General features: G+C 52.9%; 2 protein-coding genes and 1 long non-coding RNA gene across 3 annotated transcripts in view; all 3 read left to right on the forward strand.

The window, feature by feature from the left end:
- Nucleotides 1-10: 10 nt before the first annotated feature.
- LOC102423372 (checkpoint protein HUS1) lies at nucleotides 11-3060 on the forward strand (the record flags this gene model as incomplete). Its single annotated transcript, XM_006107441.3, has 3 exons — nucleotides 11-173; nucleotides 1312-1431; nucleotides 2780-3060. Coding segments are annotated over 3 exons (366 nt in total), but the record flags the coding sequence as incomplete, so codon positions are not given.
- A 4910-nt stretch (nucleotides 3061-7970) lies between these two features.
- Nucleotides 7971-9875, forward strand: LOC111824332. The gene is made up of 3 exons (XR_002827407.1): nucleotides 7971-8560; nucleotides 8844-8986; nucleotides 9643-9875. It is a non-coding gene; the product is annotated as an uncharacterized LOC111824332 (long non-coding RNA).
- Nucleotides 9876-13140: 3265 nt separating this feature from the next.
- Nucleotides 13141-16138, forward strand: part of PKD1L1 (polycystin 1 like 1, transient receptor potential channel interacting) — a gene marked incomplete at its 3' end in the record, with an annotated part of 54200 nt that continues 51202 nt past the window's right edge. The window contains exons 1-3 of the mRNA XM_023748194.1: nucleotides 13141-13188; nucleotides 13559-13752; nucleotides 14172-14494. Of these exons, the coding sequence (XP_023603962.1) occupies nucleotides 13141-13188; nucleotides 13559-13752; nucleotides 14172-14494 (565 nt within the window). The remainder of the gene's footprint in view (nucleotides 13189-13558; nucleotides 13753-14171; nucleotides 14495-16138) is intronic.

The raw sequence follows: 16138 nt of genomic DNA on the forward strand, positions 1-16138 counted from the left end.
TCTTACTTTATTATATTATTATTTTTTGCTTTCCTTTTCTTTTTTAAGACTTTGTGAAATACTCCACTTGCAGATTATTGAAGCAAACCTCAATGGAGACTTGAACCTGAAAATAGAGTCGGAACTAGTGTGCGTTACAACTCACTTTAAAGATCTTGGGAATCCGCCATCCGGTAGGTTTTCTGGTAGATTGTGTTTTGCTTCTGAGAAGTTGTTTCACACCTTCCTGAGGCCTCTGAATGAACGGGAAGAGGTTGAAATTCGGGAGACCGTTCTATGCTTGGGGAGACAGGCGACGGGCTGGCTTACGTGCTGCTGGATGGACAGTGGCCTGGAGAGACGGGCCTCCTGGGCATGAGTGTGCCTGGCTGGAGGGTGGGCTCGGTCTGGAAACGTGGCGCCATCCCAGCTCTTAAATCCCTGTTGCTGCGACTAAAGGTGGCACGTTCCCACCTGGAGCACAGTTGGAAGGTAGATGACGTTTCTCCTTCCCTCCTCCTGGGTCTCTAACACTTAGAGCACTAGATGAGCCAATGCAGACTTTTCTCAGGTGAGCAGATTGCCTGTCTCCTGCGAGGTGATAGGCCACGGAATCAGTTCAGTGAGTGGTGAGCACGGCTGATGGATGGATTGGAGGCCTGTGCTGCAGTCACAGTGTGGGTGGGGCGGGTGGAGGGGGAGAGGCCAAGGACCTGGGGAATGCGTTTGCTAGTGACCTGAAACCCTTTCAGTCACGCGTGTGTCCCAAACAGTTATGCTGGGCCCTTCCACTTTCAGAATTGGTACGTCTCACGCCAGGGTTGCTGTGCACATTTTAGCATCGCTCTGGGGCCGGGCCTTCACAGTGGAGGGTGCTGTGGGGAGAGTGAGGCCCATGTGGTCCAAGCTTTGGTAATGCTGAGGGAGAGGACTTCTTCTGGTCTGCCTCATTGTGTTCGTTTTAATAAACAAGAAAGAGGGTTTTCTTACCTTGATGCTTTCCATGGTTGAAAGGACTCTTTCCGCTCTGGAATGAGAGGCCTTGATTAGCCGTCCATAAGCGTACGAAGCATTAACTATACACGTGTACTAAGGGATGCCGTCTCCTTGGACCTAAAGGGGGAGATTGGGTCATGTTTCAAGGCCCTGGAAGTGAAGATTTCCTGGAAATTGACATAGTATTTCAGAGTCAGGATTTAATAAGTTCTTGCTTAACAAAGGGTCCTATCTCCATCTCGCACTCTTTGTCCAGTATGCTAACATCAGGGTAATGCAGCTCATTTATTTAAGCAAACAGTCTGCTTTTACATCTAGACGTTTCTGTCATTTTAGCCTCTGAAAACGAGTCTGAGGACCGCAGCCCAGAGCAGATGGCGGAGGTGCAGGTGGACATCAGGAAGTTCCTGCAGTTTCTTGCTGGACAACAAGTGAATCCCACAAGGGGCGTCTGCAGTGAGTGTGCCTGTGATTGTTTTCACATTTCACACGCTTGAGTCACCTGTGGTCTCAGCTGGCTTGTGGTCTCGTAAATGCATGGTGGCTGGGTCATGTGGCCTCTGATTTTCCAGGGCCGGCAGATGATTGGGATTTCCCCGGGTTCAGAGGTAACAGAGGTGGGGCTGTGCTGTCTCACCGGGCGTCAGGCATGGTCTCTGCACCCAGAGAGGGGCTGCGGAAGAATGCGCTGACCGTCCTGTTAATCTGAAGAACATCTGAGCTGACATATGTGCAGCCCTGACACCATCTGGCTTGGATTTAGGTTCCCCTCACGATGCCTAGGCTTCTTCCTGTGTCTCAAGCCGACGTCTGTGTCCTCTTGACCCCTCCCTTGGCTCTGGTCGGCCCGTCCTCAGCAGCACACCTGCCTCAGCAGCACGCTCGTTCCTGTACCTGAGCAGCATGCCCGTTCCCTACCTGAGCAGCACGCCTGTTCCCTGTACCTGAGCAGCACGCTCGTTCCCTGTACCTGAGCAGCACGCCTGTTCCCTGTACCTGAGCAGCACGCTCGTTCCCTGTACCTGAGCAGCACGCCCGTTCCCTGTACCTGAGCAGCACACTCGTTCCCTGTACCTGAGCAGCACGCCTGTTCCCTGTACCTGAGCAGCACACGTTCCCTGTACCTGAGCAGCACGCCTGTTCCCTGTACCTGAGCAGCACACTCGTTCCCTGTACCTGAGCAGCACGCTCGTTCCTGTACCTGAGCAGCACGCCTGTTCCCTGTACCTGAGCAGCACACGTTCCCTGTACCTGAGCAGCACGCTCGTTCCCTGTACCTGAGCAGCACGCCTGTTCCCTGTACCTGAGCAGCACACGTTCCCTGTACCTGAGCAGCACACGTTCCCTGTACCTGAGCAGCATGCCTGTTCCTGTACCTGAGCAGCACACGTTCCCTGTACCTGAGCAGCACGCCCGTTCCTGTACCTGAGCAGCACACGTTCCCTGTACCTGAGCAGCACGCTCGTTCCCTGTATCTGAGGAAGGGCTCACTTGTCTCCTTGCCGCTGACATCACAGCCCCTGAAAGGAGACTGACTTTGCTTGGAAGTGCTTCTGTCTTCCACGTCTTGTGGTCATGGGTCCTGGCTGCTGGGTCCTCTCGCTCTGCCATCACTCCTCGTCTGGGGCGCTCCATCTGCCTTGTGCCTCTGCGTGAAGTTTGCCCTTCACCTGGCGGTACCTTCGCAGACCATCCCATGGGGGCTGGGCGTTCCTGGAGCAGACGTCACCTTCAGTGGGTCCAGGATTCAGGGAGCAGCCCTGTGCGCAGAGGCTCCATAGTGATGGGTGTTTTCTGTCCCCAGATATCGTGAGTCACAAGATGGTGCACTTTGACCTGCTCCACGAGGACGTGTCCCTCCAGTACTTCATCCCGGCCTTGTCCTAGCACTGCCAACTGCACGGGGCCCGGAGACCATTGCCATGACCCGGAGAGGCACGGGGTGATGTGCTCAGTCGTTTGTCAATATGTCCTCACAGCAGCACAAATTCTGTACATTTCCCTTATTTTTCCCTCCATGATAATTTAACTAGAAATTAAATTAATGAAATAGTTGAATAAACATGTTACTTCATATTATTGTAACTTGGCAATCAATGGGTCTGCACTGCCTGTCACTACGTGAGCCAATTAAGCAGAGACAGGGTTGAATCATATATGAGCATTTATTCCAGTACTGCTGGCAGCATGGGAGAGCAGCAGGTCATCCACAAAAATCTGCTCTGCCCCCACCATAAGCCAGCTGCTTATATTGGGTAGAAGGATGAAGATTACATGGGGAAGTAGGCAAAAGGTATGCCAAATGGGCAGTTCACAGGTAATGCAGGCTGGAGATTTGCAAAGGCCTGCAGGTATGCAAAGGCTGGGAGTATGCAAAGGGCTGTCAGCTCTGGTTTCTGCAACAAGGTTGTTAATCTTTCCATGATAATAGGCAGCTCTGGGATGGGGAGGAGGGGCCGCATTTCCAGGTGAGCTCCCAGGTACCGAGTGCAACTCCCAGCCAGGTTAGAATGTGCCCTCTTTAATCAGAATGAAACGATCACGGTTAACAGAGCATGATTAATATTTCTTAAAATTATAGCTGGTCCCCAGTATTCCATTTATGTCCGTATTATTTCCCCACTGCTATTTTTACCATCTCATATCTATGAGATTTGTTTTAGATGAAAAATCTCATCCTGCCAGACTGCATTTGCTTCTGCCTTGATAGCAGTTCTTGGGGATGGAATACAGGGTCTCAAAATCGGAAGAGATTGAATAAAGCAGTAAGCTATCAGATTACAAAAAATAAACAGGAGAAAAATTTAAGAGAATTCCCACATCCCAAACAGGTTAGGTAGCCAGGAAGTTAGGTTGGTGAAGTCAAATCCATAAAAAACACAAAACAAACCTTGTGTTTTACTTTGGAGATGGTTTCTCTAATTTGTTGAATGTTGTTTTCTATCTAGAATTGTCAGGAAGATTAAGACAGCACAGTCCTTTAAATTCCTCACAATCATGGTTATGCCGCAACAGTAAGTAATCTATTGCTGCCCAATTCTCTAGAACTGTGTCCCTCCCCTGGCTCAGCTCCTGATTTATCCCCTGTATGGCCCTGGAAGTGGCATTCAGCGCCTTTACCCTGCTACAGGCTAGCCGGGTCACTTCTACATTAAGGGGCCTACCATTCCTGGCACAACAAAGATGGTTAAAGCAATATAGTCAGCAGGGCTCCACAGGGGGAGGTGGTCATCGCAGTCTGGTGCCATGGCCGTGAGAAGGTCTCTTCTGGTTCGGACCCTGTTATGTTTCTGGGGCATAAAGACTAGTTGTGCTAAGGAACAAGGCCCCTCGGTGTTGTTGGCAGGGATATATGAGTAAACAGTCACCCCACATATCAGAAACCAGCCGGCCGGCAGCTTAGTATGTCCATTACTATAAGGGAGGGTGAAGTTATCAGAACAATTCATATTGTAGTTATTAATACTGAGAGACAATAGCTAGAACACCCAGTAAAAGACATACCACACAGGAAGCCACTGCAGCAACTTTGAAAGAAAACATCCCTGCACCCTTTCCCCAGACAGTGGGTCCCAACATAGAAAAGTCCCCGTATGTGACTTTCTTCCCAAAATGAATAGAATAATTTTTACATATTAGCAATAGTTGTCCCACTAGGCAAAATGTAAAGGTCCGTCTGCATAGGTCCCTCCACAGCCAGCGTCAGTGCAGTGGGAGTGGTGAGAAGCATGTCTCAGGGTCCCGTCCATTTCTCCTCCGGTTGGCCCATCGTCCTTGCTCTGCTCATTCTAACTGCTACCACATCTTCCCCACAAGGATCTTGGCTCTGAAATCTTTCATGGGAAAGGGACCTAGGTTCTCTTCAGAAACTACTTCATGTTGAGGAGGGACAAAGTTTTGTTTCAGAGTCAAGAGATCCTTGCTCTCTGTCAGAAGGACAATGAGGCCTAGGCACAGAAGGAGGTGGCAATGGTGTCTAGAGGTGGTTTCCTTGAGTACAAGTAGGGCTTGTAATCTGGTGGAGACGAACTGTGTTATAAAATTTAGTATTACTGGGCAAAAGTTAGAATAGCAAAAATTACAACAAATAGTCTGGTGAAAGGAAAAAACATTTCAGTTCTAATAATTCCCTATTGAAACACATTTTTTTCCCCTAAAGTCACCCTCATTTTTATTAAAGAGCCAAATTAAGACCAATTTACTTACTGTATTAAGTCTAGTTACAATTTAGCTTGATTGTTTGCATGAACACAATAAAAATAACAATTGATCATATAGACTTTTAAAAAAATGCTTTGTTGGAATCTCATGATTTAGCTTTACTTAGCCCTACAAGGCAAAGAAGCTGAGCCACCTAGCGGCCATCAGGCTTGCCTGCAATACCTGTAGACTTGGGTGAATTCCTCGAGTTGAGGTCCCCAATGATGTCTTGAGGTTCCTTCCTTGCCATTTCTCAGGAAAGCAGCCTTTCTGCTTTACCTGGAAAGACTGCGTGAACCAGGTGACCAACAAGGGACGAAGTTTTCTCCAGGGGCTTTTATTGGCCTCATTCCTTAAAGCTTTCTGGGGACACCCAGAGTCCAGGCATGTTAGACATGACATTCCTAAGTCTTTGTTAATAAAACCACAATTGGAAACTGGTCTTTTTTTTTTTAAATATATTTTATTCATTTTTTACAGAGAGGAAGGGAGAGGGACAGAGAGCCAGAAACATCGATGAGAGAGAAACATCGATCAGCTGCCTCCTGCACACCCCCCACTGGGGATATGCCCGCAGCCAAGGTACATGCCCTTGACCGGAATCGAACCCGGGACCCTTGAGTCCACAGGCCGACACTCTATCCACTGAGCCAAACCGGTTCTGGCTGGAAACTGGTCTTACTGAATTCATGCAAAGGAACGTATTGCTGTGACTTACTGATTAAGAATTGCCAAATTCTGGAGGGATCAGGTAGGGAGAAAAATATGTAATTTACCATTTGCTTTCAAAATGCTTCCTTATATATGAAAAACAAAGTTTAAGAATCAGCAATACTTTTAACAAAAGTTACAAAAGCTATATATTTTCAGTTCATTCAGTCCCATAATCAATTTTTGTTTCTCCTGATTTTTCCTGCCAGTACGTCTGTAAATCCTATTCTATAGAGCAAGCAAAGCATATCAGTAACCAAAGTTAGGTTACAGACAGACAAGAACCCTCACTAGCTAAGAGTTTCCAGCGGCTGATGCCTTAGTGGGAGAGCAAGGAAGGTCCCCTGAGTAAGAACTCTGAGCAGCTGCTGGGACGTTCCTGTAATCCTTGCCACGGGTTCCGCCTGCCGCCAGCAGTGGGCTCCCCAGAGTGGGATGTGCCCCATCGTTAACAAACCAAACAACAAAAGACACAAAACAACAACAGAGACACTCTGTACAATATTTACAGGCGCGCACAACCCACAGGCAAGAGCTTCACACCATGCTCCTTGTCTATCCAGCCATAGAAACCTCAGAATGCCCTGCATAGAAACAACCACTGAAGCAGAGCAATGTCTCTCGTCCCAGAGTGGACCAGACTAAGAGCTCCAAGACCAGGCAAGGACCACCGGAGGTCTCTTGCCACACAGCTGATCAGGCTCGCCCAGACGAGAGGCACTAAAATACCTTCGGCACCATACACAGGCCTTACAAAGAAGCGCAGAGAGGCAGCAACTGCGCCTCCTGCTGTACAAACGCTTGATTTCTCCTGTCACAAACACGCTTGATCCAACTTAGGTCTTAGGTGAGACGGGATTGCTGAGGCTGCAGCTGGGACTCAAAACAGGACAATACCTGGCAGTGCTGCAAATAAGAGTCCAGGCCGCAGCCCCAGGAACCCCCAGTCCAGGCAGCGGGATCCCCAGTACCCACCCCAGAGGAGTCCCTTGCTTACGTCCCTTCGTGGTTGCCAGAATATGTAACCAGACAATCAATGGGTCCATGCTGTCTGTCACGACTTGAGCCAATTCAGCAGAGACAGGGTTGAGTCATATGAACGTTTATCCCAATACTGCTGGCAGCATGGGAGAGCAGCAGGTCACCCACAAACATCTGCTCTGCCTCCACCATAAGCCAGCTGCTTATACTGGGTAGAAGGATGAAGATTACATGGGGAAGTAGGCAAAAGGTATGCCAAATGGGCAGTTCACAGGTAATGCAGGCTGGAGATTTGCAAAGGCCTGCAGGTATGCAAAGGCTGGAGTATGCAAAGGCTGGGGGTTTGCAAAGGGCTGTCGGCTCTGGTTTCTGCAACAAGGTTGTTAATCTTTCCATGATAATAGGCAGCTCCCAGATGAGGAGGATGGGCTGCATTTCCAGGTGAGCTCCCAGGTACCGAGTGCAACTCCCAGCAGGTTAGAATGTGCCTCCTTTAATCAGAATAAAACAATCACGGGTAACAGAGCATGATTAATATTTCTTACAATTATAGCTGGTCCCCAAATACTCTATTTCTGCCCCTATCATTACTTCTTTGTTCTCATGTCTGTTTTGTTTTGCTGTTAAGGAATTGAAAGGGAATTATCCATCCAGACTTTACACAGGCCTTTTATTGGAGCTGTGAGCCCTCCTGGACTAACAACTGCTGACATGGCGCTTCTTCCCAGGTACTGTCTCCAGCTCAGCGACGTGTGGCCACAGGCCCTGCAGGACCCACCTGAGCACTTCTGCACCCTGGGCTCCCCTGTCTGCCGGCCTCTGTCCCTGGGAGCCCTTGGCGGCCCTTCTGCCCCCAGGTTGCTGCTGAAGGTGCGTTAACAGTGGAAAGGCCTCTTCACCTGCATCACTCAGAGCGGCTCTTCTGTTCTTCCCTCGAGAACTAGCATGTGCCTCTGTCCGGGGTGCCATCCCCGGAGGACAGGCAGGCAGCGCAGCCGCTCGCTCGGGGTTTGCCCTGCGGCTCCTTTACTTGGCAGGTCCGGTTAAGGGACCTGCCCAGCCAGTGGCAGGGATGGGATCAGGACTCAGAATTCTGTCTCATTGATAGCCCTTTCCCGCACTGTGGCTAAGTGGCCGGGATAATGAGTAATACATGTCAAAGTTAACACCCACCAATCATTTTAGGAACCTGGAAAGCGTCTTAGTTTCAAATCTGCTGTGGTGAAGCTGGTTTCCATGCAATTTTTACAACATCCTAAGCCAGCTGTCGTTCCCCTCCGCTCGGCATGCTGTCGACTAAGTGATACCCATCTGGGGATCTCAGGGATGGCAGCCCCGGAGGTGGCAGGAGGAGCAGCAGGAGTGATGGCTGTGCCTGCCCCCGCCCCCCCGTTCACCCCCCCAGCCCTGGCTCCACTGCGTCAACCTCTACAGCACACGGTCCTGTGCGTCAGGAATGTGAGGTCAGTGTCTGGTGACTCTCCTGCGCCTTGAGGACATGGGACCCTCCATTTTGGACGTGTGGGATCCAGGGGTGGCTCCAGCTTGGCCCTGGGGTGTCGAGGGGCCATCTGTGGATGTGGGCTGGTCCCGAACCCCACACAGCAGACACTGTGCTGGACTCGCATCACGTGGTGAGGTGACCCAGATGGCAAAGACTTCCAGAGGATTCTGTCCTGTCTTAAGACATCAGGTATTGCTACTGAATAATGTTTGTTTTGTGTGTTGTTTTTTAAAATATAATTTTATTGATTTCAGAGAGGAAGGAAGAAGGAGAAAGAGATAGAAACATCATTGATGAGAGAGAATCATTGATCGGCTGCCTCCTGCAAGCCCCCTGCTGGGGTCAAGCCTGCAACCCCGGGCATGTGCCCCGACCAGGAATTGAACCGTGACCTCTTGGTTCATAGGTCAACACTCAACCACTGAACCACGCCAGCCGGGCTGAATAATGTTTTCATTCCCTGTGGCTTTAGGGGAAAGTACTCCCAAGAAGAGGACGAAGGATGAGAGCCAGGCTGGTGGGGCTGAGCGCCGGCTGAAGTGACACAGATGAGCCGACACTAAAAACTTCTCCTGAGTGTGCGCCACGCTCCCTGCACTAATGCACTGGGATGAGGTGAGGGCAGCGGTGGTCACGGCGACTTCCTGTCCCTGACGCGTCTGAGGGAAATCAGGATGGTCACTAGACCCTGCAGTGCTGAGAGTGGTTGGTGCTGGGACGGTCCCTGTCCCTCAGGTGGAATCGCAACAGGTGTCTTTGCAGAGAGAGGGGGAGGGGCACGGAGGGAGCAGGTGGGGCGGAAGTCATCCCTTCACTCCCAGGGACCAAAGGACCAGGAGCCCTTGGGGACGACCGTCAGGGCATCTGAACACAGAGCGATGGACGATGGACGTTGCATTTTCTTCTGAAGCCAGTGGGGAGGTGGGAGGGTGTAGAGGACCTGGTGCCATGTGCTCATTCAACAGCCTTTAGTGCACCAGACAAAGGGCCACTCAGTCCCGGGGAGCAGGTTTGTGTGTCCTCTACCTGGGACACTGGCTCTAGGTGTCCTGGGATGGACACAGCACCAGCTGTGTCACCAGCTGTGTCACCGTCACCCCAGGGGGAGAGCAGGTTGACTTTAGTGCAGCTGTGTTGAGCCCCATGGAGGGAGGACTCATAACACCCTCAGGACACTTTGATCTGAGGGAAGCCGCCCTGCGGGTGGGGGTGGTGGGGGGGGGGTGAGGAGTGTTTCTGAGGGGGACTCACAGTTGGCTGATTGTCCACAGGTGCTGACCAGGGGGAGGGGCAAGCCTTTAAGAGCCCTGCCCTCACGGCTTCGCCTGGGCTGTGATGGGGAGGCAGGAGCCATGGGGCCGGGGAGGAGGCTGCTGGTCCCAGCCCTGGTGCTGCTCTGCTTCCTGCCGCCTGGGCCTGGGAGCCGCGCAGATGAAGGTACGTGGACTCTCACCAGGATCTAGCAATTGCCTCTTGTTTTTGCCTGAATCCAAGTAGTGACCAAACTGTGCCTGGGCACTGCGCTGCTCCGAGTGCTGGCTGGGGAGGGCTGGGTGCTGGGGAGGGCTGGGTGCCGGGGAGGGCTGGGTGCGGGGAGGGCTGGGTGCCCGGGAGGGCTGGGTGCCAGGGAGGGCTGGGTGCCAGGGAGGGCTCTTATCGTTCTTAGGTAGCAATTGTCCTCTTGATTAGTGCCTCTTAAGTACTGTGTCCTATGGAGTCAGGAGGAGCAGAACTGAACATTGGGCATTAAACCTGAAATACAGAATTTGTGGTTAAAAAATCCAAATAGGCTTTTGTTCATCAACTTAGTGGAGACAAAGGACGGTGTGTAGCCGGGCGCATGCTTTGCTTCCCGAGGCTCCAGGCTCCTGCCAGCGGGGCTTCTGCCCTGCACGGTCCCCCCCACCCCACCCCCTTAATCCGGGCCTCAGGGACTCCCGCCCGTCAAGTCCTGGTGAGTCTGATCCTTCCTAAGGAGGAGCTTGGGTGGGGATCTCCTAAAAGGAGCCCTTCTCAGAGCCATTGAACAAATTGCACCAGGAACATTTGTCCTGGAAGTAGCCTCGGAAACAAGGTGACACTGTCCAGCTTCAGGGCAGCTCCTGGTCCTACTGTGCTGATGACCGTGGGGTCAGGCCCCAGCCCCACCCACCCAGTGCCGGCCACCAGGACACTCCAGGGTGACAGTCACTCTGTGTCCGGACACTGAGCCCTGGACATGTGGCCAATGTGATGGAGAAACTCACCCTAACCCCTTAACCTTATTGTGTTTTAATACATTTTTATTGATTTCAGAGAGGAAAGGAGAGGGAGAGAGAGAGAAACATCAATGATGAGAGAATCATTGATCGGCTGCCTCCTGCACACGGGGATGGAGCCTGTAACTTGGCCATGAGCCCTGACTGGGAATCATACTGTGACCTCCTGGTTCATAGGTTGATGCTTAGCCACTGAGCCACACCAGCGGGGCTTAACCTTATTTATTTTGAATCCAGCTCAGGCAGCTCTGTGGCTGTGGCCAGCATGTGGGCCGGACACACGGGGACAGTTCTCCCTCAGTCCTGGCACCTCTGCTCCTTGTCATCTCGGGTTAAGTGTGTGGCCCTGCACACTTCACTCCTGGGCGTGTAGAGTACGTCCGGACCCCCCGGGAGGAAGAGGCAGAGCAGGGTGTCATCCTCTGGTCCCTCTGACCAGTGGGGTGGGGGCCAGCTCAGTGGGCAGGGACTCGGTACCTGGGAGCTCACCTGGAAACGCAGCCCATCCTCCTCATCTGGGAGCTGGCTGTTATCATGGAAAGGTTAACAACCTTGTTGCAGAAACCAGAGCCGACAGCCCTTTGCAAACCCCCAGCCTGCATTACCTGTGGACTGCCCACGTGGCATACCTCTGGCCTACTTCCCCATGTAATCTTCAGACTGTGTAATGCCCTCCTCCAGGTCAGAGGACACCGCAGGCTTCAGAGGGGCCCCTGTCTGCAGTGGTCCTTCCTGTAGGCACAGGACATGGACAGGAAGGCACACACTTCCTGAAGGGGGTGGGGTTTACCCCCAACAGACACAGCGGGAAGGAGCCAGAGGGCGGGGGCTGTGAGGGGCCAGGTGGCTGCGTGAGGCCCCAGTCAGCCCAGCACAGACCTTGAACTCTGCAGGGGCCCGCGCTCTGCTGACCACTAGCCTGTCAGAGTTCTGGGGACAGCACGTCCTGGGAACAGTTCACAGAAACGTGCCTGGGCCCGGAACCCACAGGTTCTCAGCCACCCTCCCTGGACCCTTCCAAGTACCCCCACCCCCACCCCATCCTGGGAGCCATTCTGAGCCACAAAACACCCTGTCTTCTTGGTCCTTTCTTCTCAGGGTAAATACTAATCCACACACAGTCCTGGGGCAGGTAGAGTGATTGGTGCAACACCAAATGAAACTAAGAGCTGGGGGTGGGGTGGGGGCAGCGAGGATGCCCGTAGCTGTCCCCCGAGTCCTTGTCCACAGTTATCGGACCTCCTCGGAAACTGCAGTGCCCAGAGAGATGGCCTGTCTTGGGCAGACACACGACCGCTGCGTAAAGCGCACTTGATAAGAGGAGCTCTGAGAGGGCGGGGAGAGTGTATCTGTGATCAGGAGGGTGTTGGGCATCCTTTAGTCCGAGGTGTGGCGCGTGTTCTGACACCAGGAGGTGCTCCCGTTCACCGTCTCCTAGGGGATTTTGGACAAAGCCGGCCGGCTGGCCACCGCAGCTATGACCGACCCACCCCAGGGAAGACCTCAGTCCCCACGGCCCAGGAGCCGGCCCCGGGAGTTTCTGGCGACCAGGAGAGGTGAGCTGCCTGTTCCCAGGGGACTTAAAGGCTGTGTTTCCAAGTATGAATTCAGTATTTCTTTCAAGAGGAACATTCCACCTTCATGTTAATGGAGGGAGAAGGGATTTTTTGCAGGAGTTGCTGGGATTAAAGGACCGTACGCAGACTGAGCTTCTACCCAGCTGCTGTTTTAGGCGCCGTGGTGACGAGGAGACCCCGGTCTGAGCCTCCTTGCCTGGCCTGTGCTGTAGCAAAGACTAATCCAGACACTGACAGCACACCCCACATTGGCCACCATGTCCCCCCTTCTTTTAAATATATTTTATTGATTTTTTACAGAGAGGAAGGGAGAGGGATAGAGAGTTAGAAACATCGATGAGAGAGAAACATCGATCAGCTGCCTCCTGCACACTCCCCTACTGGGGATGTGCCTGCAACCAAGGTACATGCCCTTGACCGGAATCGAACCTGGGACCTTTCAGTCCGCAGGCCGACGCTCTATCCACTGAGCCAAACCAGTTAGGGCCACCGTGTTCCCTTTGCTGCCACAAGGGTGTGAGCACTACAGTGGCCGTGTGGTGTCCATGAACTCAGGCGGTCACTGTGGCAGCAGTGGCACCTGGAGGACCGTCGCGTTTATTGGGCCCTGGGCTGGCTCTGGTCGGGAGGTGGCGGCTCCTGAGTCTCAGGGCAGGGTCCCCGCTGACACCTGAGGGGGCAGGGGTGGGGCCCTGGGAGTGAGCTCTGCATGTGGAGTCCGTGCTGAGAGGGAGCGTTGCCTAAGGCTCCAGGGGTCCTTGAGGGCTGCTGAGCTCTGAGCTGTGCCCTTCACTCTCCCAGCAGCAGCCAAGGGCGGCACCGGGGAGGGAGACTGACAGGCTTCCTCTCCCTCCTGTCCAGAGGCCCCCAGGGATCTTCCGTGGGAACTGCAGGCTGCTGGAGCAGTGGTGGCCCGGGTTGCCACCACCGAGCGATGTGTGCTGTTGGGGGATTGGACGGTGCCTTCTGTGAGCTGGTCCAGGTGGGTGTCTGGGGGCGCAGGCGACCCTCGGGCCTGCTGGGACCCGTGTTTTGAAGTTCTGGTCCTTTGGACACCGCTGTCGACTTGGGTTTACAGCTGATATAAAAGTGCTCACTTCCACCCGCCTGGCCGGGCGCAGCGTGGACATCTGATGTAACTGTGCCCAGTTCTGCTGAACGAGCCGCGGGGTGACAGCGGGCTCAGGAGCGCTCCTGGCTGCCCCGGAGGGTAGGAAAGCCTGCCTCTTCCTGGACGGCACCAGCGCCGGAGCCACTGAGCTCGGGAGCCCTGCTGGCTGCTGGCTGAGGACACGCACCAGCCCAGACCCCACCGCCCATCTGACCCTCACTGGTGTCACCCTGAATTCCAGTGCGCCTGTCCCGCGGGGCCCTGCAGCCTGAAGGTGGAGGTCCCCTCCTGTGCTGTGGGACCACTGCGCTCTGCAGAGGACCTGGCCCCCGAGCTGCTTCCCAGGACAGATGCCACCACGGGGGTCCCCATCCAGGCGGCCGCATCTGCTCAGACCAGCATCCCGACCTCACAGCCTGCCGTCTGGCCCAGAAGGTAGGGTGAGAGTGGCGTGGAGGCCAGTGTCCCTTCTAGAGGGCTCTCTGCCTCCATGGGGAATGCCCGGTGAGCCAGGATCTTGCGTCTGCCTTGTTCACGTCAGGGGCAGTGGCAGCCCTGGCCACTGCTTCAAGGCACAGGCTCAGGACCACGCAGGTGGCGCTGTTTCCTACTGTGCCCCTGAGATGCTACCCGGCCTGTTTACCCGGCCTGTTTACCCGGCCTTGAAAGTGTCCTCTTGCTGCTGGGAGGCTCTGTCCTAGTTCATGCTGCGCTGGGACCCACTTTGAGAACAGTGACCGTGAGCCCGTGACCAGGCCCCACAGACCTTGCTTGCGGCTGCTCCCTGCTGCGTCCCATTCCTCCCGGGAATGTGTCACTGTCCTGAGATCTGAGGTTGTGCCCTCTCCCCACAGCCCCCACGGCCTTCCTCCCGGCCCTCCCTGCACCCTCAGCCTCTCCACGCCCCGGCCTGGGCACCAGCAGCTCCGGCCCCACGCTCAGTGTCCCGCTGCTGCCTTCCCAGCCCTGGGCCCTGAGGACGCTGCGGATCCTGTCGCCCCTCGCTTCCCACAAGCTGATGCTCAGGCACTTCCGAGTCTGCGGTTCCGGGTTCAAATCACTCCCGAAGCCGCTCTGTGTCTGGTGATGGACTTCGGGGATGGTTCTGGGGTTCAGATGAGGACCCACCGTGCTACTGGGGACGTGACTGTCACCACCTTCCACCGGTACAGGAGAGGTATGTGCTCAGGAGCATGGGGGCGGGGCATGCTGAGGAGAGGAAGGCCCCAAGAATGGTGCTGGGACACTGACCAACGGGACACTGGGCCTCCTCTCCCTCCCTCCTCCACCAGCGGCGCTCCCCCCTCTTCCCTCGCCTCTGGGGGAGGTTGTTGAGGTTGAAGCACTCACATTTGCCTCTTGTTGATCACTGAGAGAGAGAGAATTCTACAGGGGCCTATAATTAAATTGTGAAATCCCTACATGAAGAGAGAGAAAAGGAGAATATGTCATTTTTTCCCATGTCTCTAATATTCAGAAATATTCACCTGAGAAAATTGGGGAGAAGAGACAGGGAATAAGGTTATGTGTGCCTAGCTCCTGAGAAGCCTTCTCAAACTCTGAAAGAATAACAGGAGAACTCCCTGTGGACTAAAAGGCATCTCTGGTCGGCCTCGGTCTTGAAGAAAGTCTTGGCTTAACAGTCCTTTTCCAGAAAGCAGGTTGCCTAACTTAGTGAAGAAGTTGCACCGTGGAAGAGAGGATGGAAGGAGATGAGGTTGGAGAAAGGGGTCCCAGGCTGTCCTCACATGGAAGTCATTACAAAGCCTCTCTTTCCCACACTCCATCTTCACTCTTTCTCCCTTTCACCCGGTTCATCTATTTGCTTTAAAACAACGCCTCCATTGAAAATTGAAAATAATTCAGGCCTTCGTCAGGATTTTCACCTTTATCCTGAGAACAATAGGAAACCATTTGGCAGACCTAATTAAATGAGTGGTCAGAGCAGGTTTTCTTTTTAAGTTTATTCTCATTGCTACATTGAGAATGGTCTGAAAAGGAATGGACAAGAAAGATTTGGACAGAGCAATCAGGTGGTGATAGGTAAAAGAGATCATGGTGAACTGAAGTGGTGGTAGCAATAAGATAGAAGGAGTATTGGACAGGTGTGCAAAGTATTTCTAAGGTAGAATTCATAGGTCTTGCTGATTTGTGAATGAGGCAGAAGTGCAAGTGTGGTGCTTCTAAGTCTACCACTTGAGAGGCCTTGCTCTTTCTTGTGCTTCTGTCATCTCCATGAGGACATTCCTGAGGTAGCTACTGGCATTGAACAGATACATGGCAGAGACTTGAAGTGCCCAGTCAGCCCAGTTGAGACTCATCTAGACCAGTGGTCGGCAAACTCATTAGTTAACAGAGCCAAATATCAACAGTACAACGATGGAAATTTCTTTTGAGAGCCAAATTTTTTAAACTTAAACTATATAGCTAGGTACACTGTTATTAACTTAATTAGGGGACTCCTAAGGCTTAGGAAGAGCCACACTCAAGGGGCCAAAGAGCCGCATGTGGCTTGCGAGCCCCAGTTTGCCGAGCACAGACCTAACATGTTAAAGCTGGGAGTCAGATGAGCAAGTGAAAACCCACAGGTGGGGTTGGGATTAGGGCAGTGATGGCGAACCTTTTGAGCTCGGCGTGTCAGCATTTTGAAAAACCCTAACTTAACTCTGGTGCCGTGTCACATATAGAAATTTTTTGATATTTGCAACCATAGTAAAACAAATATGTATATTTTTGATATTTATTTTATATATTTAAGTGCCATTTAACAAAGAACCAAAAAAATGAGTTCGCGTGTCACCTCTGACACGCGTGTCATAGG

The sequence above is a fragment of the Myotis lucifugus genome, unplaced genomic scaffold, assembly GCF_000147115.1.
Source record: "Myotis lucifugus unplaced genomic scaffold, Myoluc2.0 scaffold_1193, whole genome shotgun sequence".
Taxonomy (NCBI): domain Eukaryota; kingdom Metazoa; phylum Chordata; class Mammalia; order Chiroptera; family Vespertilionidae; genus Myotis; species Myotis lucifugus.